Here is a 25833-nt window from a genome sequence, read left to right as displayed (position 1 = left end):
TGCTGCTTTTAAATCGGTATTTCTATGACCCTATAAAGAATGTAAGATACAGTTAGTATGGTTGCAAATTAGTCACTATGTAGCTCACTATGTAGTGCTTTAGCTCTTCAGTTAAGTGTTGCTCTATCTAGATCGTGGCTTTTTCTATTTCTTTTTGCCCATGACTAATAACAAAGGCAGCAATTCAAGACGTCATTGGGTTTTCTTAAATTGCATAGGACATCTTCGGCCTTATGTATGAAATACTCGTTCCTTTTATTAAACTCTTATCGTGCGGTCGGATAGTCCTTTAGGTTTCTGATAAGATAAACGATCTGTTGCAATGGCGAAGGTTGCAGGATCGTCTATGAAATGCTATTCTTTTCGGACTTCACATTTTAATACACAGATTTTTTGAGCAGGGATCCCAGCATTTATTATTTGTTACTCAGTCGTTTGGTGAAAATGTTGGTGAAAATGTTTGATGAAAATGTTCGGTGAAAATGTTTGGTGAAAATGTTTGGTGAAAATGTTTGGTGAAAATGTTTGATGAAAATGTTCGGTGAAAATGTTTGATAATGCTCGAGAATCGTGCGACAGAAGGAAGTTGTAGATACCCGAGCTAGCCAGTTATAGCAGCAGCAAATGACGTATTACATTCTCATTGGTAGCAGTACTATATTTTATAATTAAGTCAATATTACCATAGTACTGCTATAAGCTACTTCTCTTCGAATACAGAAAGAAATTAAATGCCGCATGTGGACAGATCTTTACTACTTAAAGTGTCATGCTTAAGTTTTGCTTCTTAATTCAGTCCATAAAATAACTTTGATTGTTGATTAGAGAATCTGTTACTGTATACTGCAGCCAGGGTCTTCTTTTTGATCTGGAATTTAATATAAAAATTAAGTGTCAATAGAGGTCCAAGTATTTCCATATGAAATTGGATGAAATTTTGAGATTTATGTAGTTAAATGAAGGCAATTACAGAACTCACCAAACGTCCTGTCATCATCGTCATCGTCCATGACATCATAGTCATCTAAGAATAAATTGACATTGGCTTAGACTATGCAGAGACTTTTTCAAATGTCTTTAAAAAGGGTTTATCAAATTTACTTTTTGATCGAAGATGATTAAATAAGAATTCTAGAATACAATCTTCTAAGGGACCAAACTTGTTAAGTTTCCTAACAACCATATGTTGAAACAAAATTGAGATGCAAGCGCAAGTAAAGAATCTTATATCGATCAAACTTGGCTTTGGGGGCTGTGAAGTCAAGTTCCTTATACCTTACCCTAGTTCTGACATGTACACGCTTCGATTTTGTTCTATGCGTGGTGACAATTTATGCGGGCGAGGTAGCTATATTTTTTAGCTCATCTATTTTGACTTACGAAATTCTGTTATGTTTTCCTGGCATGGTCTGATATCCTGTGTTTACACAAGCCAATATTTAAGAAAAAACTAGAAAGCTACAAAGGAACGTATTTAAGATATTTCAATTCTCATCCGTAACTTTATATAAATCATTTATATATCATGCCAGTTTATTCATAAGTTTATTACCGTTCCCTTCCTCCTCTTCTTGATCATAAAGGTCAGTTATTTCTTTTCTTGAACTCCGCTTATCCATTTCCCGTCTAGCAATCTGCCCAGCCAAGTAATCCAATGCTTCTGCCATTTCTATTTTGCCGTTTCTTTTTTCGTGAAAGGGCTTCTGGACGCCATGATGTCTTGGCTTTCCGTGCACTGAAAGAATTAATTATGTTTTAGTTTTAGCATATGGCGTTTAAAAATAATACTTAAAGACTTTTGACACTCGTCAACGTTTTGCGTATTTTTTTAAGCAATTGCTCTCGCTAACACAAAAATTTAGTTGAAATATTTTTAGCAAGGGCATCTGGAGATTACATTTCATATGTGAGTTTTGTTGCACTGCTAAATAATTTTTTTATGCTAGAAAATTTCACTATGGAACGAAAAAGCATTTCGTCCATTTCGTCCAAGCGAGTATACTGTGATATTTTGCTAATTTCTTTTATTCACTGCCTTTGCAACCAACCAAAAGTTTAACGATTTTAGTAATGTGAAGGTAGGCATCATGTAGGGAGAAAGTTGGATATTATATTGAAAACAAGTAATCAAATATGGCAGAGATTGTAATTGTAAAGTGACGCACCTCTTAGCAGCAAAAAGCAAAACGCAATGAAGATTACCAGGGAACGTGGTTCCATTCTTCAAGCTTGATTATGCACCTGAAACAAGCGACGTTTTCAATTGAATTACAGGGGAATCAAATGATTGAGATTCATAAAGTTATCCTAGTTATGAAACACACTGGTTTTTTTGATAAGGTGGGAAGTTTAAGATGGACCACAAGATTGTTTGTATGAAAGCTGACCTCAGGTGCATTCGTGCATATGTATCGTTCAATAGAATGCAAAAGCGTGGTTCAAAAACTAGCAAATGTATTATAATTTTGCGAGCTATCTTAGCATTTAATACTTGAAGGGTGAGCCTTGACGTAAAATTCTGAAACAAGAGAATGAAACCAAATAAGAAAAGTTTTCTCAGAAGGACAATCGTAACTACTTACCTCACGCGCTGGTACAGTTGTGTTTCCGATTGATCAATTTGACACGTTACTCTTCGACAGTTTTGAGACCTCCCCTCCCCTGTCTCTTATATAGCTCATTTAATCACGTGACAAACCATAAGTCTAGACGCTATTCCTATTCATAACCATATTCATATTTGAATAAACTAAAGGTTACCAATCGCTTGAAAATTAAACCATTAAGATGAAATAGGTGAGTATCAACTGTTGTTGCAGGGTGTGGTTTTTTAGCCCAGTAAATGTTTTTATAGTTGTTATTGGGGTAAGGTGAGAAGTTTTCTGATAGTCATAAAGCTTCCAAACACCAAAAGCATTATATGAGAGTTCTTTATTCAAGTGCTCTAAATTGTACCGAGAAAAATCTTGAAAATCTTGTCCTTTAAACTAAAACATGGAATCTGATTCTTAAAAATTTTATGAAAATGCCTGTTTACGAAGATCAAATGATGAAAATGACTTTTTTTTGTACCATCTATTTTGTATTTAAGGCTTTGTAGATAATAAATTTTGTATTTTACAATCTCACTTCCAAACGACGCCTCTATAGCACATACGACTTTCTATAAGGATAGAGGTAAGGTTGGAACGGAAAATTCTGTGTACACATCGGAAACGGGGTAAACAAGACCATTCATAATGAAGATTAATTTTATCGTAAAATGGGTCTTAATCGTTTTTGTCTTTATTTTTCTGAAGTTGTCTGACTACACTACAGTAAATTTAGCCAATTAATTTAAATTACCATCGCAAAATATAAATCATACATAGGTAAACAACGTTACAAAGGTATTGCTTGCAAAGGTCACAGGTACATTTGAACGATAAAAATTTCGAAAATTTTTTTGAAAATGGCTTTGAAAAAAGCAAACATTTTATAATATATTGGCTAAAAGCGTTTTCGTCTGACACTCCACAGAGCATAAGACATCAGAATAAGGGTCCAAAAGAACATGATGGAAAATATATACCCAGTTGTGGATCGAAATAAGCCAAACAGAAAAACGCAAGCACATGTCCAATCAGTACTGCGTGCCTATAGAAAAATCACCACTGGAGTCAAAGAGAAAACGAACTCCTTCTGTCTATAATGGCGGCTTTTTTGTTGGTATGTAGATCGATTCGAACACTGCTAGATGGAAAGATGACTGGGCGCTGCCAATTCTGCCAATTATGCACAATCTGGGTTATGTAAAAGATGTTGACCGATGGCAGAATCGCTTGTTTTAACAGTGTTTCTAGACCTACAAGATCGAGGAGGTTGTTCTTTTTGGGGGACAGTTTTGTTTCTTATGTTGTAAGAAACATGTTGTTTATCCTATTTCCCAATCTTTGGGTTGTGCGTCCTACGTAACCAGAATCACACTGGCACGTAAATTTGTTTCTTGAATATTTTTCATATCAAGAAGTACCTTTTTGTCGGGAATTGGGTTCCATATTTTGCTATTTCTATATTGCGCGGTGTTGAATCCATATATTTATAATGTGGCTCCGTTGTTTCAAATTGGGGCTTTATTTATGGAAAATATTTCACCCATCAGTATGTTTCTGATCAGTATATTTCTATTGCACAATATTGGAAATATTTTAAGAAAGTTGATTGTTTTTTTCTTTAATAAATGTTGTTCAAAAGTTGATTGATAGTAGTTATGAGCTATTCTAATTGTCTTTTCATTAATCCTGTTTACCAGGCTATTACATTTTCTACTATAAAAGATCCAAGTTGACGGAAAACAATTTAAATGTTTTCATCAAGATTATTTGCTTAAAATCATCCATATACGAATGAATCTGGGCTTTAAAAAAGTTTTCAATATGTTCTTCTAAGTTGTTGGTCCAATGTAACTTCAAATGATTTAGCATTCTCACTTTATTTAAAAGTACAACCATTTAATTGAGTTTTAGATCCCTCTAGAGTGAATAGGCCCTCTAGATTGAATAAGTTTTAAGCTTGCTTTTATCCCCGTTGAGTATCATAACATTTTCGCAAAACCATTTACGAATGTAGTATAGCTGCTATTTATTCTAAGTCGTCAGTCGTCAGTTCATTTATATCAGTACCGACAGTAAAACTGTATTAGCATCTGCATAGGTGCATGGGTTGCTTTTGTTCAAATGAAGAAAATGTCAAATTATCCTTAGGTAACTCGGTACATTTATAAACCATAATTAAAAACACACATACACGACCAACAATTTTTTCTAAATTTTCTAATTTACAAAGCTCAGTAAAAAATTTTATTGAGTTATTTATGCAACACACGGGATCTCTCAAAATCCTTGGCCCAAAAAAGCCAGTGACCGAAAACATGGAGAAAATGTCGCTAATGTAAATGTTGAGAAGCATGGGGCCTAAGATTAATCCTCCAGTAACCCCCTGCATTGTTTCCATCCAGTTGCTATAATCTAAGTTTTTTTAATGAAAGGAAGTCAATAAACTCTAAACATAAACACAATCTTGATTACCATAAAACCGAGTAACTGATCATTGAAAACATAGCGACTGATAGGATCAATTGAGCCTCAATTTAATTGAAAGGGAAAGAGACTTGTGCTTCACAAGACTCCACTGCTCCATATTACATAATGACGGCAACAATTATCTAATGCAAAGCAGAACAGCGTTTGAAAATCAAGTTCCCAAACTGCTGATTCTCGATTTTATTCGCTGAATGATTATAACTACTTTAAAATAAAATTGATAGTGTTAATTAAATCTAGAGATTTCGGATTCTTGTGGCTCAGTCAGGGTGATCGTATCATGACTCATTCAGCTTTTCAGGTCCTGAGCCCCAGTGTAGTTTCTGATGGCGAAAAGATTGACAACATGTTTCATTTCATTTAATGATATTTTCTCTGGCAAACCCCGACGTGCGAAATATTAATTCAATTTACTTTATTTTAAACTTTGGTTCCTTGAATTGGATGTATTTATATAGGATTGCTCCGTATAAATTTGCGCTGTTTTTGCCCATTGCTTACTGTCAAATTTCTCATCGCACGATTCATAGAAGTCAGCAAAAGGCCTTATCTAACCACTCTTTGTTCTGGCACAAAATACTTTGGCTTCTCTCTTGTAAAAAAAATTGCTTCTGCAAAAGTCTTGTGATTTGGAATTAACAATTTTCTTCACCTTCCAGTTATCTAAAGTGCATCTATTTCACAGGAGGTAGCTAATTGTAACTGTGTGTCAGAAGATTCCCCCTATCCCCCTACTAAGATGCGCTACGTAGTGTTTGACCGAGCCCAAAGACCCACTTTCTTGTCTTGTGTCAAGGCAGTGTTCGCTGCTCGCTGCAACATAAAATCTTAGCAGTAGAACTTACTACATTTACCCTCAATTAAAAACAGAATTTGAAGTTTCGTTATGGCTTTGCAAATTTTATTCCTCTGCGTATCTAATCCGTCTATAAAAGATTCCCTAAATCTTTCAGAACATTCCAAGTACAAAGACAAAATGCGTGAAATTATGTAGTTAAGGAGTCTGTTTGCTCTTTGTTCCGTTGCAGAAAAGTTCCAGGCATAATATTGCACATCGGCTTGCACTCGAGTTCTCCAAATGTGTCACACAATGAGTTGAATATACCTTAAATCCTCGAATAAGCCCTCACGCTCGAATAAGCCCCCCCCCCTCGAATAAGCCCCCACCTAAAAATCATTTTTGCAAACAAGCCCCCCATCGAATAAGCCTCCATGGGGACTTATTCAAAGGAAGCATAATTGTAGAATAATATCTTATTCAAGGAAGCTCCTACAGGACAGGACATTAGGGATAGGGATAGGCATCTTCTGATATAACGCCCTTTAGACTAGGGCATCACAAAACTTTTTTCATTTAATCATTAAACAGAATATGAAGTAATTGTTGGAGACGTCGAAGATGTGTCTAGAAGGAAGCAATTTGCAATTGTCGCTATGATCAAATTAAACAATATTTGGATCAGAAAAGACAAAATAAAGCAAACTCTGAATGTCAAGTTATACAAGTCCTTAGTCAAGCAAATTCTTCTTTATAACTTTGGAACTTGGTGATTAACAAAGAAAGAAGAAGAAAGTTTAAACTCTTTTCATAGACAACAACTAAGGAGGGTTATTAATGGTAAATACCCTGCACACATAAGCAATGAACAAGTGTACAGGCAAACTGGCAAAGACGTCTTATCCCTGGAAGTGCTACGAAATAGAGGGAAATTATTTGGACATGTTCTACGATCACACCCAGAAACACCAGCGCAAAAAGCAATGGACTACTATTTTGAAAAATCAAATCCAAAGAAGTTTCGCGGAAGACCAGTAATTACATTGCCAGTTATGCTAAAGAGACATAACACGTTCAAAAATAGATATTGCAGCATAACCCAGTTCAAATCGATTAATGATCTCGAAAGCCTAAGAACACTAGCACAAGAGAGACAAACTTGGACAGCACTAGTTAACGACATTTATGTTGCTGCTAAAGCAGAAAAAAACTAATTATAGTTTTTCTGTGTGGATATAGCTATTATATATATGAACTAATTTCGCTTAAGCCTATAGTGAAAGCATAAGCTTTTGTAATGTTGCAGGTTTCTTCGACAGGGACAATCTTAATTTTGAAAGATTCAGCCTTTTTTATGATCTTTCTCCTTTTGATTGTTTATGCAATAATCTGGTTTCGAGGGTGAGGGGGGGTGGGGGCCGTGCTTTAACTCTGAAGTCCCCGATTTGCGGAGGAGAGGGCTCGTAGAGGCTCACGGGAATGGACGCGGGGTGTTTGAAGGACAAGATGGAGCCGAGAAGGAGAACATTTGGTGAAGTGTCATAGCACCAGCACCATTCAGATACTGAAAGAGCTATGGATGAATTTGATGGTAAATTAAGTATCCACCGCTTATTTTTTATATCAGTATCGTTTCTTTTTCGAGAAGATTTAGTTTTTGCGAATGAAGCCCTTATCAAATAGTTGTGTCCGCCGCCCGGCGTTAAACATCTTAGCTTTTCTAGCTTTATTCGCTGTTATTTGTTTCATTTGATAATCGTGCCGAAGAATCTTTCTTATAGCTTTACTAATTTTGATAAAGTACTGTGTGGCATATTAAGCTGGAACGAGACAGGTGTCTTATCCTGTTAACTTGAACTATAAATGTGTCCGCTATTTGCTCATGTTTCAGAACACTTCAACTGGAACACCAGTAGAGGCAATTTTGCATTTGCATCAAATCTATAGATTATCTAACGCGAACATGCCCTTTTAAACCAGGTTTTACATTATTGTCCTGTTTTGAATATCATTTGTTTACATTAATACTGAAATTTATAATTTCAAATATGCGTTTAAGTTGCCTATGGTACCCTAAGCCCTGAATCTTACCTAAAACTGAACTTAGATTTACGCCAGAGATAGCAGGCATGGACTAATCATCTTCATTGTATTTGTTGGGGAGTGGGACAAGCACATGTTTATAGGACCGTGACTTTTTCAAAATTTTGCATCATATACACATCCACAAAGCCAACATCCTTATTTTCACACCTCAAAATATATTTGTGGTAGAGACATTTGTGACACTAACTAGAATCATCCTGTCTCAAAACAAAATACAAAGAAAATTTAGAGAAAAGGGTGTCACAAAAAGAGATAGTTTTAGTGAAGGGAAATAAGTTATAAATCTTGCAGCGTGCTTGAAAGCAAAATAGCAATTGTTTGCCCAAGCAAATAATGCTACTTGATTTGGCACCTTCATGAATCATCAAAGAATATGTATTAGAGGAAATTTCACTTTTAGGTACCTTTACTTGAGGTAATGTTGTCCTATTTTTGTTGTTTCTTTTTATTTCTTTTCTTATCATATTGTTTGAGAGAGGCCTTTCTTCTTCTACTGTTTGAGAAAGGACTGAATGTATTGAGAACGTCAGGTCTGGTATTGTGAAATTTGCTGGGTTGCTGGTAATAAACTCCCCTTAATAAGTTAAGGCCTATGATGGCCTGCAAGCCCTTTCAATTTAATACATACTCTTGAGAATATCATATCACTGCTTGAAAAGGCACATGAGACTTTTTTAAACCAAATAGCTTTTTAAAATTTTAGAAGAAATTTTTTGAAAAATATCAAGTTATCAAAACACATACAAGTTTTTTTTATTGGCTGTGTCTCTGAAAATGCTATCTAGATAAGGGAGACAAAAGAAGCTAAAAATTCAATTTAGAGAAAGACAATAAGAAAGTAAAAAGAGCAAAGAGAAAATGGAGAAGTCAGTCAAAATGAGGTACTGTCTGTGCAGGGGCGGCGGGCAGTGTTATTACCGTTATTACTGTAATAACACTTTTTCCAAAGTCTTTATCAGTTTGGTGCATTCGTCTGCTAGACACAACCAATGACGTAAATATAATATGGTATCTGTCCTCTATTCATCTGGAGGGGATGATAATTACCTGCTAATCCTTAACCACAGGAAGCCTATTATGTTTTTCAATGGTATTTCAAATCGTTCAAAGCTAGTTCGAGGCTCCCGATCTCATTATTACCTTCGCGTTTCTAATAACGGAAACAGCAAAGTCTTTGTCACGGGACTCACCGATGACGTAAAATTCAATTGTTCTTGGTCCTTGAAATAAAGGAGCCTAGCAGCCCCGTTATTACTTCTGGGATTCTAATAACGCGGCCATTTACCTTTTGCCAGTGCTGTTTTATGATTTTGCTTGTAAGTTAGCTGTTTCAAAATGAATCGTGTTGTGAAAGATCAAGTGAATGACCATCGTCTGGGTGTTCAAAGTGTTATTATTTTGTATCTCTAATTATTTTGAAACAGGTGGAATTAACTCACTAGCAACGTCTCGAACTGAAAGACCGTGCCAGATATATCTCGTCATGTATTTTTCTATAATAAATTTTTAGCCTGCATCCTTTCAAATTTTATTTGTACATTTGTAAACTGTAGCTATTCAAAATGTTGCAAGTTGCTTATGTAAAGGCATTTGAAATGAATGATACTGAACTGAACCTTGAATGTATTCAGAGGGCTTTCACGCAGTGGTTTCCGTTATTACAATCGCGATTCTAATAACGGGCCCACATGGTGGCTCAGAGGAAGGGGCCGCCAAATCTTTTTCACGACTAATCACCACTCGAAAGCCCTTCAGACTAATGCTACAGCCCTCCAGTTTGTTTAAAAAGACCAACAGGAAATCAGGCTCTTCATAGATTTCTTTTTGAAATGCTAGCAAGGAAGTATCTGCATTTATTTTCTAGGAGATACAGCACTAAAATTGCCAATTAACTTAAAACTTTCAGCATTCGCTCAGATTCTTAGTTGCTTACAAAAATGTGTATACCCGACCAATTTATGTCTTTTAGTGACTTTTTGTTTGTTGTTTAGAGTCAATTGAAGATATGCATATTTCCCCAACGTATGGCTGGGCCAAATTGGGGGGGGGTGTTGCAAAGCCCATATACCCCTCCAGCTGAGGAGGTTCAAAATTCCTTCATAAAGAAATTTTCCTTTTTCATGCATTTTCCATACGTTTGAAAAAGTAATACCAAAAAAAATTTACTCCCAGCCGCCCCTGTGTCTGTGCGTTAAAATCCAGGCCTAGGGAGTTTTAGGTTTGTGTGGAAGCAAATGCATTTCTTGATAATCATCCTATATATCCTGTAGAGAACTGCCTCTATGTCTTTATTGAAGAATGCCTGGTAAATGCAGCATATGATTAGGTAGCTGACCTTAAAATCTCTATGAAGAATTTGATAAGCTGTCCTACAAACATCTACTTTGTAATGATAAAAATGAGTTTTAGGAACCTTCACTTCATTAAAGGTGTTTGACATTCAAACAAATAAACTTACACAATGAGTCACCAGAGTTTCAACAATGTTTTACATTTTCTGCCAAACACCTATTTAAAGACGTTTAAGTGCCATTTGGACAATTATGTTCTGGCTCCAGTTAAATAATACAAACTAAACATATTCTATATAATAGGTATTTTACATGGTGCAGGCCTTGCTCTAAGCAAAATGAAGGTTCTAAAATAGCCCCTTAGAAACTCTTCATGGCTGGTTTTCGCACCTCAAAAAAAGGTCCTTGAGAGCATCTTTTGAGAGCTTCAGAATATAGAGAGCGTCATATCGAGAGCTTCAGAAGATTGTTAAATAAGAAATTCAAGAGTGGTACCAAAAAGCACCATAATATAAGATAACAAAACATCCAACAAACACTATATTATTATAAGTATAGAAATATAAAACAAAGTCTCAAAATTGTTTAGATTTGTAAGTTGTCATCTTTTGATGAGCTTTTATCACTGTCATGTTACTACTGCTATGTTCAGCTTCACATATTGCGTCATCATAACGCATAACTTTAGGTCAAAATGTAACTTTGTTTACCTTTTTATGTTATACATTCTAAAAGACATGCTAGAACATCTACTACTCACAAAAGCAAATGAAAACTGAAAAGCTATGCGATAATTTGGGCGGAAATGTGATCTCTGATTTGCACAGGTGTGTTAAATCATTAAGAAAAAACAGAAAATAAAACTTCAACAGAAGATTAATGCTTGCTTGAAAATCAAATAAATCTGCTGGAGAATACACGAACCCAACGAGGGTATCAAATAGTTTAAAATGATATCCAAAACCCAACATTGAATTAACTAAATTTTTTTCTCAAGGGGTAATTTTATGCAAATCATAATATTGCAGTTTGGTGGGAAGATTGTTTATTCTTGATCAAGTTTATCCACCAAAGGCCAAAAAGCTATTCTGCTCCATGGTAATATTAATTTTACATTTTGAGGGGCTTGATAAATTGCTGTCCAAGGCTTTTTTAGGGTGTGTTTCTTATGGGAAGTGAAGGCGAAAAGCCAGTTATTTGTTTTCCATTCTGGACTGTTTGCAATTTTCTTATTGATAAATTGTGTTTTTAATGTATAAATAAAGCACTAAATCCAGGTCATACATTTTTTTCAATAACTTGATTGGTTTCAATGTATAATGCTAGCCATTGTTGAAATTTCTAAGATGAAAATTATTTTGTCTTGTAGCAAGCAACCCTGCAGAGGCACTTATAAGTTTGAAGGGTATGCATCTACACTTCTTGGCTTGTTTAAAATTGATTATTTTTTCAAAGTTTTGAGGATTTAGAAAACCGAATAAGATAGGAAGTTGTATGAAATGTTAAAGATACCAAAGTAACTGAGGAAGTGATTTCAAGTAAACAGAGTCTATGAAATCCAGAATCTATGAAATCCAATAGAACAATTCTAAAGAACAAAAGTGGTATGATTATTCAAATTCTCTTAATGTGAAGTGCCTTCCACAAAGTACACAAGAAAAGAAGTGCATAAAACTAGCAAACAGTCAAGGTTAATTTGTTTAGTGAATATATGTATTTAACTGCTACCTAAATATAACAAATTTTAATTGCAATTTTTATACTCAATGTCACCTGCTTTCAACATTCAAAAGAATTCTTCAGTTTGTATATTATGACTTTTTCAGAATCTGGCAAGAAAACTCCAGTCAAAAACAAGTTGGATGCAGTAAATATCTTGATAATATATATAAATCTTTATTGCATTTAAATCTGTTCTAGACTTCGTCTGCTTTTTTTGTCTCATAGTAAGACACCAGTCACCTATTATTGTAAGACATCTATTATAAGATATGTGTATGAAATAGAAATTTGTCATAAATAGGACAATATTTACACAAATTAGATATCTTTTTACTTATATAATTGCATATATATATATATATAGTGCAGCAAGAATTTCTACCAAAAAGTTACATAATTTGTTAGTGGTTTCTCAGAATCAGTTGGCTAGATGTGTCAGCATCTATGTGTTAATAATATAAATCTGTTCGTTTATTCACCATTTCTGCCTGATTACAGTATAAAGTATGGCTGAAAATAATATCATGCAAAAACCCTAGAGACATGAAGGCTTCGCGATTTTATAGCTTACCTTTTTTTGGACAAGGACCATAACTCTGTTATTTTCTTTTTGCATCTTATATTTCATGAAATAAAATTCATCTTCATTTTCTGTATTCTTACAAAAGAGCTGGTTCTTTCATGGGGTCCCAACATTTCATTTCATTGTATACTGAAAGTTAGAATCCTACTGTCTTTTAGTTGAAAATACTAAGATGAATCTTTTATCTTGCCACTCGTAGAAAGTTTCCGCAGAGATTTCTGATGCTTTTGATGACGATGATTTTTATGAAGATGAAGATAATGATGGTGCTTATGATGATGATGTAAGAATTCTGTCTTCCGAGTACAATATGTTCAGAATGTTTTGGAAAAAATTATCTGTAAACGTTTTCAGGGAAGAGAGAACGATCAGAGCCTTTATGTAGGTTATTGATACATTTAAAGCGTTATGGTTGCACTGGAAGTGATCTCAAAGGAAATGACGTTTATTATTTACTGTTTAGAAACTCTTGGTCAAGGCAAACCTTTTATTTCTCTTTCAAGGAGAATTTTGATTTTACAACTAATACTTAAAACAGCCATTTGTTCTGGTTAAAATCTTGTAACAAATCGTTTGTGCCAATTATTTGTCAGTTGGCTCAGAATGCATAAATTTGGATGGCATTGTCAAGTGCTTCGGGAATCAACCGTTTTTTATTGATTGAAAGGGGTAGCGATTATTTGGGTGGTTAGGTTTCCATTCGGATCATACAATGTTCATGTTATCCAACATGAAATTGTCTGATGAAGGTATGCTGCATTTTGTATTTAATAAAACTCGACGAGACGAATTTTAATAACAACTTTTTGTTCCTTTCCCTTCCTTAGGATTGGCCTTCATCCCCGTCACCCCAGTCTTTATTGCCAAAGTAAGTGATTGTTACTTCATAACACCAGTTTTGTTGCATAAATGTTATCAAGACATCTTATTCCATTTACCTATCATTATTTGTCATTCTGCTCAAGCAGCCACTTTGATGGAGCTTCTTTCTATTTTTAGGAGAGCTAAGGGGTCTCCGTCAAAAAGTTTTTTGTGGGTATGTAGTTTATTACTTTATAAAATAGTTATATAACTTTTCATTTTTTTCTTCTACGATTTCTTCACAACGCCAACCTGACAAAGGATTTCACACAGTGGAGTAACGCAATTTAGGGCATCTTAGTTCGATAACTTAGGGCCTCGATCAATAGGAACCCCCAATGTTTTTAAGACTTTGCTCGTGTTTACTTTGCTTTTCAAAGACTTTAGAACTTCGTAAACTTAAGCATATAACTCAGCTCCACCAGGTTGACGAGAAAAGTCATCATTTTTACATCTCACTTTTCTGTTTATCATGATTTAAATCTTTGGATAGAAACTTCTTGAGTCTGTCGATAGAGGTCCTGTTTCAATTTTACTCCTAAAGGCCTCGGGTGTCTCCGTTACTCCTTTGATGTCACAACCCTATTCTTAACCTCATTTAGATCTCGATTATTCTTTACTTATTTATTCTCTCGATTATACTCGTTTATATTCAGGGCTCAATATTCACATTTGCAGAAAAAAGAAACATGAAGGTAATGAATTTATATGTTTGTTTTCAAATTAGTTCAAAACATCAAATCTATCCTTTTAATTTCTCAAAATATGTTCGAACATTGGGAAAATTTAGCAATTTAGAAATCATTATGAAAATGTATTTCCAAAGAAATATATAATGGTTAGATAAATTTGATTTCTTTTTGGTTCACTTTTCGAATTTGCATAGAAATCAAACATTAAAAGTAAAAAAAACCTTAAAAAGTGTGCAATAGAATTATCTTTAGATGCTGAAAATTTTTCTTTTGGTTCTGAAAGCATTTTTGGCCATAGATTTTATCTGCTTAAACAATCAGCGACTTGTGAATAAATTGTCAATTAATTTCAGGCACTGAGTCACCATCTCAACAATCTCTTGAAACAGTCAAAGGCGCGTCGCTGGGTTTGTTACGAATGGTTTTATTCGGAAATTGATAGGTCAGTACGTATCTAAGTCAGTGGAATCTTCTAGACACCGCTATCATTCCTTCGTTTTGTTTAGCATTTTGTAAACATTCTAAAACTTGTAACAAATTGTCAATTATTTTTGGTATGCTTTGTGATCTACTATCTTTGTACTGAATTATTTAAAACTTTATTGCATTTAGTTCTAAGGGTAACCAATGTATAAGGGTTGTCTGTTTCTTTTGAAGCCCTTCTTCTAGTTTGGGATCAGTTATTTTTGGTTTTGGCTTTTTATTTTCATTTGAAAATGTCAATACTAGGTATAAAAAGGCACTATCCTTTCCGATCTTGCGATGAACTGAATACATTTTCTTAATTTGTTGACGTATTTTCATGTTTTTCAGAGCACTATTTCTTGGAGAAAACGACTTTACCCAGTGTTTAAAAGACTATTTTCCAAATTTGAAGGTATTCTTTTGGTCAAATATGAAACACAATATATTTTTTGCAAACAGTGCTTGCGTTTCCTTTCAAGTTGTCATATTTAGATTAAATACATTTACTTCCTTTGGCACGAGAGCTCATAAGTAAATGCCTTGACCACCTTAGAGAAATTTTGATTGCCCATGTTCGATCAGAGCTGCTTCTCTGAAATGTGAGAAAATGGTTTACCTTGCATGGGAGAGCAACAAGATGTGATTCCTGCATAGAAATCAAGAATATTTTCTATGCCTCTTACACATCAAGTACAAAATGTAAAACTGTTGGTGTCATTTTTACAGATGGCAATTATTCTGTTTTGTGTAATTTATCTTTTTGGCCATTGTTAGCAGCTTGCTGTTTTTTCCTCCAGGGGCGGACACTTGGTCAAATATTGGGGGAGAGGGGGGGGCTGGGATGGGCAAGCATATTGTTTTGGTAAAGTGACGTCGCATGTTCCCATTGTTTTAGAACAAAATGCCATTATCCTCCAAAATATGGGGGCGACTGCCCCCTCGCCCCCAGGTATGCGCCACTGTTTTCCCTGCATTTCCTTCAGACTCAAATACAGACTGTAAACAATTTAATATTTTAAGCAATCTTCTGGAAAATCATTGTTATCCAGAAAAACTTTGACTACTTAGTACAAAGTGCTTACATTGCTGATTTTAGACACGCTGTCTGACTAGAACCCAGTGGTCGATGATTCGTAGAATGATGGGGAAACCAAGGAGGTATGAGTCATTTCGTGTATAGAAACTGTACCCTCGGAAACAACTAGTCATTAGTTTCATCACTTTTAGTTATAAGAATAGTTTGATCACTGGCTAGATACCTTTTCACTATTTGTTATCTTATGGTTTCAAATACCTTGCATTCTTGATCAGCATATCTGATTTGGTATGGTTATGCATAGCCCACATTTGATAAGTGGTTTGCCAATTATCTTGCTACCGAACTAACACGTTATGACGTTTTGTTCCATATATTCGTTATTGACTCATAGATTTATAAAGCTTCGATTTCTTTTATCAGATTACCAGGTTTATCTGTTAATCAAGATGACGCTGAGCAAATTTAATTCCCTTGTGTGAATGCGCTTAGAGGTCTACAGCTATCTTCCTAATCAACTTGATAAGCAACGGAGGATGCCTATCGCTGACGAGGGCTGTGTATTCATATTGGAATGTGTTGGTTTTATTATACATTTCGTTCTGCCAAATTCCTTAAAACGATCATGTTTGCTTGGTTTTTGACATTATTGCAGTCGTAATAGCAGCGAAAGTTTCCCAATGAACCACGCGACTGTTGACTGGATTAGTTGTGGGAACCATCGAAGTTGCGTTTTTGCGTTTTTAACGACTTGCGTTTTTAACTTGCGACTTGCTGCTTGCTTGTGCTGGACGGTCAAGGCATGAGATCAAACTTCAAGCTTCAAGCTTTTTGCTTCGTGGTTTGAATGACAATTGTGTTTCTTAAAGAGTCCTCCTTTGTAAAAAATGGGATAGGTTGTTAATGAATAGCATTAAGTAGTGCAGTAGTTGCTCTAGCTGTAAACAATGAATGACTGTAGAGAATGCCCTTGATCTTGCGGGGGAGGGTGGTGGGTTTTATTTGTGCTATATATCATCTAATATACTCGGCCTGCTTTTTTTCCAATTATCATGGATCCTAAGATGTAGAGCGTGTCTTAAGAGAATCAAAGAGAATGCCCTAATGCACTCATTCTTTTTTAAAAGGTTATTTCCTTTGGAACTTTAAGCAGTGTTTCTTACACGGATAATTATAGTAGGAAAGACTTTTCTCAGCAGTGGTGAAGTCCTTCATGTAAATACGCCTTATTATAAAATCGTGCTTATGTTACTCTGGATCCCCTCTTGGGCAGGATCAAGGTAATCACAATAAACGCAAGCTAAATAAAGGGTGGAGGAGCCACTCCCAAATTAGATTGTTAATTATCTGCATGATCATCGATTAAGCTCAATAAGACATTATTTAAGGGCTTTAGTTACTTGGGAGGAATATTCTTTCGGGTTTCGAATGAAGCATGTCTTTTTTATCTGTAAAGGTTGCTATGTAGCTCGTGCCTGCCAATTCTCTTTTTGATTTTGATAGTCGATAATCTTCATGATCTTTCATATTGTTTTTGTGTGCACCTTGCCAGACTACCCACAACGATAAAATTAAACTACTATTATTGCTCCTCATGAAAGTATTCCTTGTCCTGTTTAGATGCTCTCCAGCATTCCTTGCTGAGGAGAGGAAAGCGCTTGATGCCAAAAGGAGGAAGATTCGTTATCTGATGCAGCGTAAGGCAAGGGCATTCATAGTTTGCTATTTTGTTAACTGAAGACTCCATTGACTTCTTAGATAGCAAAAGACTCCTTTGAAGCATTTTTATAGTCTATTTTACCTCTGACTTTTTCCTTTTTGAGTTTTGAGACATCTGATTATTTCTAATTTTTTGCTTTAAAAATGCCAAATAGTATTTTTTTGCTTTTCCATAAATTTATTTCATCTTTAATTATTGTCTGTTGTCGGTTAAGCTGGTAAATTACAGAATATCAAATGAATTTTGAACACGCCTTGAATTGGGGTATGTTTTTAAGTATATTTTCTTGTTTAATCACGTAGTAAAATGCTAAAATTGGTTCAACCATTTATTTAGAAAATCAGGTGTCCCTATTCCTTCCATTTGTCCTATGGGTGCCTTTCGAAAAATTTACAACGTTGAAATAGTTAAAAGGTAGCCATCCCTGTATGGTTAAAAGGATAAAAAAAGTTGATTCTTGGAGACTCAAAGGAATCACTTGCATCAAGGAAGGCTATTGGTCGGGGTAGACTGGAGAATAAATCTAACACATTCTACAAGGGGGGTTTTGCTTGGGCAAGAGGGGAGGTGCGAGCCCTCTTCCATAAAGTAGGACTACTGCTTAGGGTAGACTGGAGACTAAATCTAACATTCTACAAGGAGGGTTTTTCCTTGGGCGAGAAAAGAGGTGCAAGCTCACTTGCATCAGGGAGGAGTCCTATATCGGTGCTTATCCACTTTTAGCAGCATGTAGCTGCCTTTTGTTAAAGTTCCGTAAAGCTAGATTCAATTGTGCAATTTTTAACTTTTTTATCGAGCAGACTGTTTATTTTGTTTCAGATAGCTGATCCTTCGGATTTCAATACTTTCAAAGATTTACCCGACGAAATCGCCCTTCCAATTGTGATTGGAACCAAAGTTACAGGTGAGATTTTTCCTAGATTATATTTTCTCGTTTCGTCGATTTGATACAGCTTAGTAGAATTCGGATGTTTCTATTGCGGCCTCGTATCTATGTAAGTTTTAAAACAGAAAGGCCTTGCTGCATATTTAATATGTGAATGGCTGTCATTTTTCATTGTTTTGCTTTTCAGCTCGCCTGCGATACCCCCAGGATGGTTTATTCTCTGGTCAAGTTGATGCTGTTGATACACGCGATAACACTTACCGAATCACGTTTGACCAGCAAGGTAGCATCGATTTCTTTATTTATTCCATAACCAGTCTACGTTTTGAATCTTTGTGAACGAAGGAATGTCAACTGAATTAAGAACTCTTCATTAATTGTGTCCTTTAAATTATTCTAAGAATCGCTTTTTTTTTAGATTTGGGAACTTGCACTGTGCAGGATATCGACGTTGAAGTGAGTTGTTGCCTGTCGTGATGAACATAAAGTTAAGGCCGGAAATGTGTTTACTTGCTCGATCTGTGTACATTTATCATGTTTAATGTTTCTTAATTAACGATATAGCTTAAAAAGCATGTGTATTCACCTTTTCGTTTATTTTTGCTCCATGTTATACCTGTATCCAACCATTACCCTTTTTATGTAATTCAAGATGATATCTTCACTGGGTGACTGGCCAAATATCAGCTTAACGAGCCAAACTTTCACTTCATCGCCGTCCTGTCATTTATTTATTATGTTGTTTTTACGCTGATATTGCTCATCATCTTTCTTTTAATTCCTTTATGCTGTACAATGTGATATCATAACTACAGATTTGTATAGATCTTTAAGCAAACTTTCGTTTTGTAGAGCAATGAAGGCCACGAAACAATTCCTATTTCATCTCTAATTGCCAAAGATAGACCAAGGTTTCAGATGACAATTCTTTCGCCTTCAAAGTAAGATTAAAGTACTTGCATACTGCATACTAAATGTATCTCAATTTCGTAGAGGTGTTTTTATATTCTCTCTAAAGGGACAATGAATCTTCCTAGATACGCATATAAATAATGTTTTTTCGTTTTTTTGCTATTTTATATTCTTTATTTAACCCTTAGCTTCCATTAATAGCCAATTTTCCCTCTAGACAGACGACAACTGATACAGATCTTTACCGGGTAGGTTTTTCTCATTCCAGAAGATTTTAAGCCGATATTTAAGCCAGAATCACTATTTCCCTTGATGTGCCAGCGCTTTTCTCCTGGTGTTTTATTCGGGTTTCTTGTTCTCTTCTTACTGATGCCTCCTTTGGGTAATTTTCTCCTTTTTTTCTATTCGACCTAAAATCAGGCGCGGCAACTAACAACTTCCTTTTTCAACGTTTAATGTGCTTTATCACAGCGATGTTACTTTTTTCAATATTTTACCACTGTGCGCATGCATGTTGTCAGTTTACTTTCTTGTACACCAAAGATGAATAGGTTGCTTTCCATGCTAGGCTACGTCATCTTCCTTTGAATCTTAACTATTTAATTTACATCCTTTGCAGGGAGACGATGCGACGATATCTTCCTCACCTGCCAGGTTTTTCTTTATTTATCTACTTTATTTACTGTTCTTGTTCTCAATGGAAATTCATCTGTGTGTTCCTGATGGACTTCATTTCTTTCAGCGTGCCTCTTAAAGCAGACCAACCAGCTTTCACTTACCTTGCGCAACATTCACTTCCCGGCAATTTAACTCGCTCATAATGTTCCCTTTGTTCACAATATGTTCAAAATCCTTCTACCTTTTGCGCCTTTGGTAATTACGTTTTGTGATTTACCTTTTAGAACGAGATTGGAAGATGCTCTGAAAAATGTAGACACGGGTAAGTAATGATATATTTTGTTAGGTATCATTTCCAAAAGAGAACCGTTTTGCTTAAGAGCCCCCTATTGAATGTGTTGCGTTTAGTTTGCAATGTATTTCTTCAACGATTAACAGACAGTTTCACGTGACCAGTTTTTTCTTGCAGGTGGCAGCTACGGTGGTTTTCCAATCAAATTTTTGGTTCTGGCCGTAAGTAATTTTCATTCATAGTATGTTCTATTTTCTTTTGTTTGAAAGTTGCAAAATTGTAGCAATGTCGACTAAATATCGTGACGAGATTTATTCATATATCTTCTTAGACTCGACTATCAAAAATGTTAACAGTGAAGAAAAAATGTGTATCGAGTCTTAAAGAAATGAATGGAAGAGCAGAGAGAATGGTGAGTTATTATTTTCATGATATTACTGTGTCATGAGATAATTTAAAACTGTGCCCTGCCATATTGCATCAAAATTCGTTCTGCTATTTGGTTTTTTAAGTCTTATCGCATTATGTTATGTTTTATTTTACACACTATTTTCCTTTATTTTTATAAAATAGACATGCTTTATGCTGGTTTTTCCAGTTTTTGTCATTAGGATGCTTTTCCTAGAGGAGAAAATGCTTCTACCGTTAATGAATTCGGTCGAATTTCAGGAGTCTTACGGTGAAACGTTTTCAAGAGACTTCCAGAGAAAGTATGCTGGGATAGTTCTTGAACTTGAAAGAGTTAATAAGGTATGTTCGAGTGCTTTATAATTTTTTCTTTCACCATTGAACCTATTACCATATTGAGTCCATAGTTTCAGATACATCTGTCAATAACTTCTTCTCGTGCATGAATGGCTGTAAGGCATGCTCCAGTTAGTGAGGGCAATGTTTTGGCAGGAATTACACCTAAGAAATGGGGTTTGAAAGCTCTCTCTGCTGTTACCTATTGTTCATTATTTCCATTGGTACTCTGTGTCAATCGTTTCATTTTTATACAGCGCGGTTGTTGCACTGACATGCTTCTGTGAACTCTGAAAGCTAAGATTGTTTTATCCAGCTTTTTGATACTTCATTTTACTCTCAAGGTAACAATGAATCTCGTGCTTCTCTAGGACCTCAATACGTGTCTCCAAGGCATACAGGAATACTGCCAAGAGGTATGCATTTGTTAAATTGCTTGCCAATCGAATACTTTTTTATGGGCCTGCGTTCTAATAATTTCACTCACTTGTAATTTTAATCAATGTTTATTTAGTTTTCATACTTACACCAGTTACATCTCTCTGTGAGCCAGTCTTTTTTATATTGTCTGCCAAATGACAAAAATTACTTCCAACCAATCTTAGCCAACTCAAGGAAATTGGGCAGCTTCATTGGACCACACAAACAGCATGCAAACTCAGTGTGATCGAGAAGCCAAAGTTATGGTTGGAAAAAGTGAGAGAAAGTAAGTACTCTAAGCTGTTTTTTGTTTTTTTCTTTTTATTCATCCTTACATACAATCGCATAATCAATCTTAAAGATTACGTAATATTTTGCCTTGGAAACAGATAAATTTTTCATCACTTCATTTTGACTTTCATTGTATCACTTACTGCTGTTTGCATTCTTGCTGGTTGCTTCTATACCTGTCAAACCTTTGTATAGAATCATATTCTCATTCAATGTAAACATTTTTAGTGTCCAAAGCAAACATATGAAACAGCTGATCAGTGATCTCACGTCTCTCCTTCTGCAGATCAAGGTTTGCCACTTTTCTTATCTTTCACTTATCTGCTGTTTTTATTGCAAGTAATTTTAGAGTAATGCCACAAAGTTGAAAAACTTCGAAAAATCCAAATGTGGCACTTAAGTTTTATTTGTTAGCACTGGCCTCTCTCACAGTCGTAATTACAATCATCAAACGTGTGAACGCTTTGTTTTCTGAATGCAGTGTAGCACTGTACTTTTGCACTCTTCGTCCAGTGCATAACGCAAAAGTTTGATAATGACCAAAACGTTGGTGAAAAATGAAGAGCCGATCGAAAGGAACGCAACAATAAGAATTATGCGTTAGAGTGGTTTTTGTTTGATGGACCATTTTGAAAATCGCTGCATGACTATGATAATCCTAATTTCAAATCTAATCAAAAGGCACTATCGTGGCAACTGTTGCTAGGCTGCTTCACAACAACCTTTCCCATTTGCATTAACTTTGAGGCTGTTGTTTCCATTGCTCATTCCCTTGTTGCTACTAATCTCTTGTCAGTTGCACCTTTTGAGGCAGTCAGATACTAAAAGTAAAATCACTGCCAAATGTCAACATTGCTTTTTGGGGGAAAGGGGGACGGAAGTAGAAGTATTCGGGAACCAAATGAAAAACAGAAAAGCACAGCACAAAGTGTGGGGTGTTCCAAGTAATTTTGGAAGTGATTGTACCTTTGCGAACCTACTGACGCTAACTTCCGCCTAAAAAAGCGTATTACCCCTGCCTATTAATTGTATTTTTGTATTTGAAGTAAATGAAAATTGCAAGAAAGGTGGTATCATTTGCCATTATCAATTTTTTTGCTTCATAGTTCTTTTCTGAAAACAATTTGAAGCCATTCGAGCTTACTTCCATTAACAAGGCTGCAGAGAAAATTAAATCTCGGATCGATCCTAGAAACGCAAGGTTTGTTTTGTATTTTGGAACCTTTATATCATTTTATGTCTCAGTCAGTTTTAGGGAAGGATTCAATAGCTCGTTCTTTTCAAGATAAACCGACATCTGTATTTACTAAGTGGAAATTTATTTTTTTGCATCTAAGAAAGCCGAGGCCTATCAGATTAAAAATTGCTAATTAAAATTGTTTTTCTTTCAAGATCGTTTTCTGACAAAGTTGAGGTGCATCTCGCTCATATTCAAAGTGGTCTGGCCCAGGCTGGCAACGTCTACGCTTTTCGGAACAATTTTGATAAATTGGCGGCCAATGTTTGAAATTCATCAATTCTCCTTTTTGGATATTGTTCAATTTGGCTTTGCAAGCAACGGCACCGTATGTAAACAACGACGTTGAAATAGCCAGCAATTCTTGAGGTAAATCCACCCGTCTACCTAAATTCACAATTACGTTGGCAAAGTTAAATTTGGTAGTAAATACGGGTTTCGGAACTTTTTTCGATAAACTTGCTATCGTTGCGCATGTAGAATTATTTATACTGATTTTGAAATTTTTTGCACGTAGTCACCAGAAAAAGATCATTATGTGAAGTTGTCTTAAATGCACACTGCCTGTATAAAGCTCCGACTTCTCTTGCGTTCTTGGCTGCTCTGCTCGTTTAATGCAGCTTATGCGTCGTTGTTATTAACGTCGGCATGAATTTTATTCTGCATATTCACGCAAACAGGTGTTAATTATACTAACCGATGCGGTTTCTCTTTGGCCAAATTAATGCTTTTTCTCAGTGCTAACAAATATAGTACCAATTTTCAAAGAAATTAATTGTATATACATATGTCTGTAGCTCCACGCCCATTCACTACAGGTTTTGATAAGTGGCTAGACTGATGTTTTTCATATTCGCATGTAAGACTTTTGTTCCTTCATCAACGTTTGATAACATAAATATACTTGAAAGTAAACCAAAGTTAAAGTAAATTAAATCACAGAACAAGAAAAAACGCCCAACATGGGCTGGGTCGCGAGCCAGAAAGAATGGACATTTATTAAACAAACGCGTGTAATATCGTTTCAACCGGAATTTTGCAATTCTTTAAGTAAAAAGCTTTGTACAGCTAAGGGTCTGACTACTAAATGCGGCGGGATTTTCGTGATAATATATTGTCATTCTTATTAGCTCCGTGATATAATGTAACATTGAATGATATTGAATGATATTGAATGATATTATTGAGTTTGATTCTTCAATTTCCCCCTTAGAGAAGTGAACTGATTTCTTAAATGTGCCTTGTTAACATCGTATTTGAGGAAGGGCCAATGGCAGTGTGCTAACCGTTATTCGGTAAGGTCCCTGTGTATGTTTTGTTCGCTCGCAATGTAAGTTACAATGTGTGCGTATCAGGAATATTTTCGACAGGGTTGTTATGACCAAAACTACTAGTTGCCGTGTGTATCATAGTTGCCGTGTGAAATTACACGTTTTTTATAAACTACACCCGAAATAAACAACAATGCCGAGTTTTCGCGAATGTTATTTGTTAACTTTGTTATTGAGAGGAAAGTTAACGGATGCAATGTGAATAACAATACATTAATGAGTATATATTCACTGAAAGCCGACTCACCTGGGTTGTTATTAGAAACGGGCGCTTGAAAAAAGAACTTTTTGTCCATTTTCTCATTGGATTTTCTCGTAAGTTTGCATTTACGCAAAAATGGGAAGTAGTCATAAAAAATGAATTATCTATTATCACCATATTTTCAGAATTACAAATATGTTAAAAATGAAAGATCAGACTTAAATAACCCCTGAATATTGCTGTTAAATTTAATCATATTATAGTCCCTTTAGTTGATCATGATCCAACTCACAAGAAGGTTACATTTTTTCTCTATATATCTATATATTTCAGTCTTACTCTCTTTCTTCTACCAGTATTTTTTCTATATACTGTATATATCCTAGTCAATCTGCTTTTTCTCGTTTTAAAAGTTATAGACAAGGAACTTTTATCATCAATGTAGCAAATAGGGTAACTGGATTTTGTGTCTTTTGATATGCGTCTCTGCTGAGTCTTTGACTCAAAATCCACCAGGAGCCCTAAAATTAGGGGGGCTCGGGTTCACGTAATCAATCATTTTTCCCGACTTGGTCAAAATTGAAATTCCCTATCTAACTCTTCCCGAAGTTCGACGAGTTTTTTCACCCCTGTGGTAGCTTATGATGTCAAGACAACCTTAAAATTCATGAGAAATGGAATCTCACACCGTTTTCGTGCAATCATCAACGGTGCTTCATGTGCTTGGAATGGTGCATCACATGCTTCAAAAAGATACTCCAGTCGTGGTCGTCTTGAAGGACACCGATGTTTTTGTTCTTTTGGTATACGCTTGTGCAAAACAACAACCAAATTGTCCATGGTATATAAAAATTGATACTGGTTGGTACGTAAACATCCAAATGGCAACTCCCTCTGCTTGAACCTTCATTTATTTTATGACAGGAAGGTCTCTGAAATACCTAAAGCGTTTCTTCCACCGTGCGGATTTTACCTGAAATTTCCAATTGAGATACTATTGAGGGAATGTGACTGTTGCTCTCGCATTCCCCTTTGAAATTTGCGCATCCAACGCCGCGCATAGCACGGAAACAAGATAAAGCTTGTACATATGGCGAAAAAGTTATTGTTGTCGGTGGCAGCTAGAGTTTTTTTCCAAAGCAGCGCTGGTTGGGACCGGACTGGACCGATTCTGTCCCCTGTCATTTTTCGGTGATTAGCCTTTCCTAGAAAATGCCCCACTATATGCCTTACTTTACTGCAATACAGCATGGTACCAGCAGAATTGGGACCAGCTTTGGGTGTGATAGATAGAAATACTAAGCAGATGGCTAGATCGGGACTGACTTTATTGCTATCAACCTTTAACTGGGACCGGGTAGTGAAATTATTGGGGGGTGTAACACCCCCACACCCATCAACCACCCCCCCCCCCCCACAAACACCAAACCCCCCCCCCCCACACACACACACACACACCCCCAAACCCCAAATGGGGGGGGGGGCGGTGGTGGCAAAAGAAATACAAGCACTATTAAAATATAACCACTTGCCTATTAGAATGTTACCAGTGGAGTGCTAAGGTG

At 35.7% G+C, this 25833-nt stretch overlaps 2 protein-coding genes across 2 annotated transcripts; one reads left to right on the top strand and one right to left on the bottom strand.

The window, feature by feature from the left end:
- Nucleotides 1–209: 209 nt before the first annotated feature.
- On the bottom strand, nt 210–2728 carry LOC135695452 (uncharacterized). The gene is made up of 5 exons (XM_065214541.2): nt 2583–2728; nt 2166–2241; nt 1553–1735; nt 980–1024; nt 210–868 (listed from the first exon to the last, which is right to left on the bottom strand). Exons 2-5 carry the CDS (start codon nt 2218–2220, stop codon nt 834–836), a joined length of 318 nt encoding a protein of 105 aa, XP_065070613.1. The 5' UTR covers nt 2221–2241; nt 2583–2728; the 3' UTR covers nt 210–833.
- A 4597-nt stretch (nt 2729–7325) lies between these two features.
- LOC135695450 (protein lin-9 homolog) lies at nt 7326–24279 on the top strand. The gene is made up of 26 exons (XM_065214539.2): nt 7326–7450; nt 11626–11661; nt 12083–12123; nt 12761–12844; nt 13389–13429; nt 13561–13597; nt 14079–14117; nt 14468–14556; nt 14928–14991; nt 15676–15737; nt 17236–17317; nt 18155–18239; nt 18409–18504; nt 18640–18677; nt 19074–19162; nt 19351–19381; nt 19753–19787; nt 20036–20073; nt 20221–20264; nt 20375–20455; nt 20713–20793; nt 21159–21203; nt 21393–21493; nt 21727–21790; nt 22605–22699; nt 22891–24279. Exons 1-26 carry the CDS (start codon nt 7435–7437, stop codon nt 23003–23005), a joined length of 1629 nt encoding a protein of 542 aa, XP_065070611.1. The 5' UTR covers nt 7326–7434; the 3' UTR covers nt 23006–24279.
- Nucleotides 24280–25833: the final 1554 nt, after the last annotated feature.

This window comes from Rhopilema esculentum, chromosome 2 (genome assembly GCF_057945365.1).
Source record: "Rhopilema esculentum isolate cy_ngs chromosome 2, ASM5794536v1, whole genome shotgun sequence".
NCBI lineage: Eukaryota > Metazoa > Cnidaria > Scyphozoa > Rhizostomeae > Rhizostomatidae > Rhopilema > Rhopilema esculentum.
The sequence above is the reverse complement of the archived record's forward strand: the minus strand, read 5'-3'. Positions and strand labels throughout refer to the sequence as shown.

What these genes read in the sequence shown, in the direction of transcription:
- LOC135695452 (XM_065214541.2), bottom strand. Translation starts at nt 2,220, where the DNA reads ATGGAACCACGTTCCCTGGTAATCTTCATTGCGTTTTGCTTTTTGCTG. An exon ending in TTGCTTTTTGCTGCTAAGAG is followed by an intron (nt 1,736 to 2,165) that starts GTGCGTCACTTT and finishes TAATTCTTTCAG; the next exon opens with TGCACGGAAAGCCAAGACAT. An exon ending in CGATGATGACAGGACGTTTG is followed by an intron (nt 869 to 979) that starts GTGAGTTCTGTA and finishes ATTAAATTCCAG; the next exon opens with ATCAAAAAGAAGACCCTGGC.
- LOC135695450 (XM_065214539.2), top strand. An exon ending in TCAAATTTTTGGTTCTGGCC is followed by an intron (nt 20,265 to 20,374) that starts GTAAGTAATTTT and finishes ATATCTTCTTAG; the next exon opens with ACTCGACTATCAAAAATGTT. An exon ending in TACAGGAATACTGCCAAGAG is followed by an intron (nt 21,204 to 21,392) that starts GTATGCATTTGT and finishes AACCAATCTTAG; the next exon opens with CCAACTCAAGGAAATTGGGC.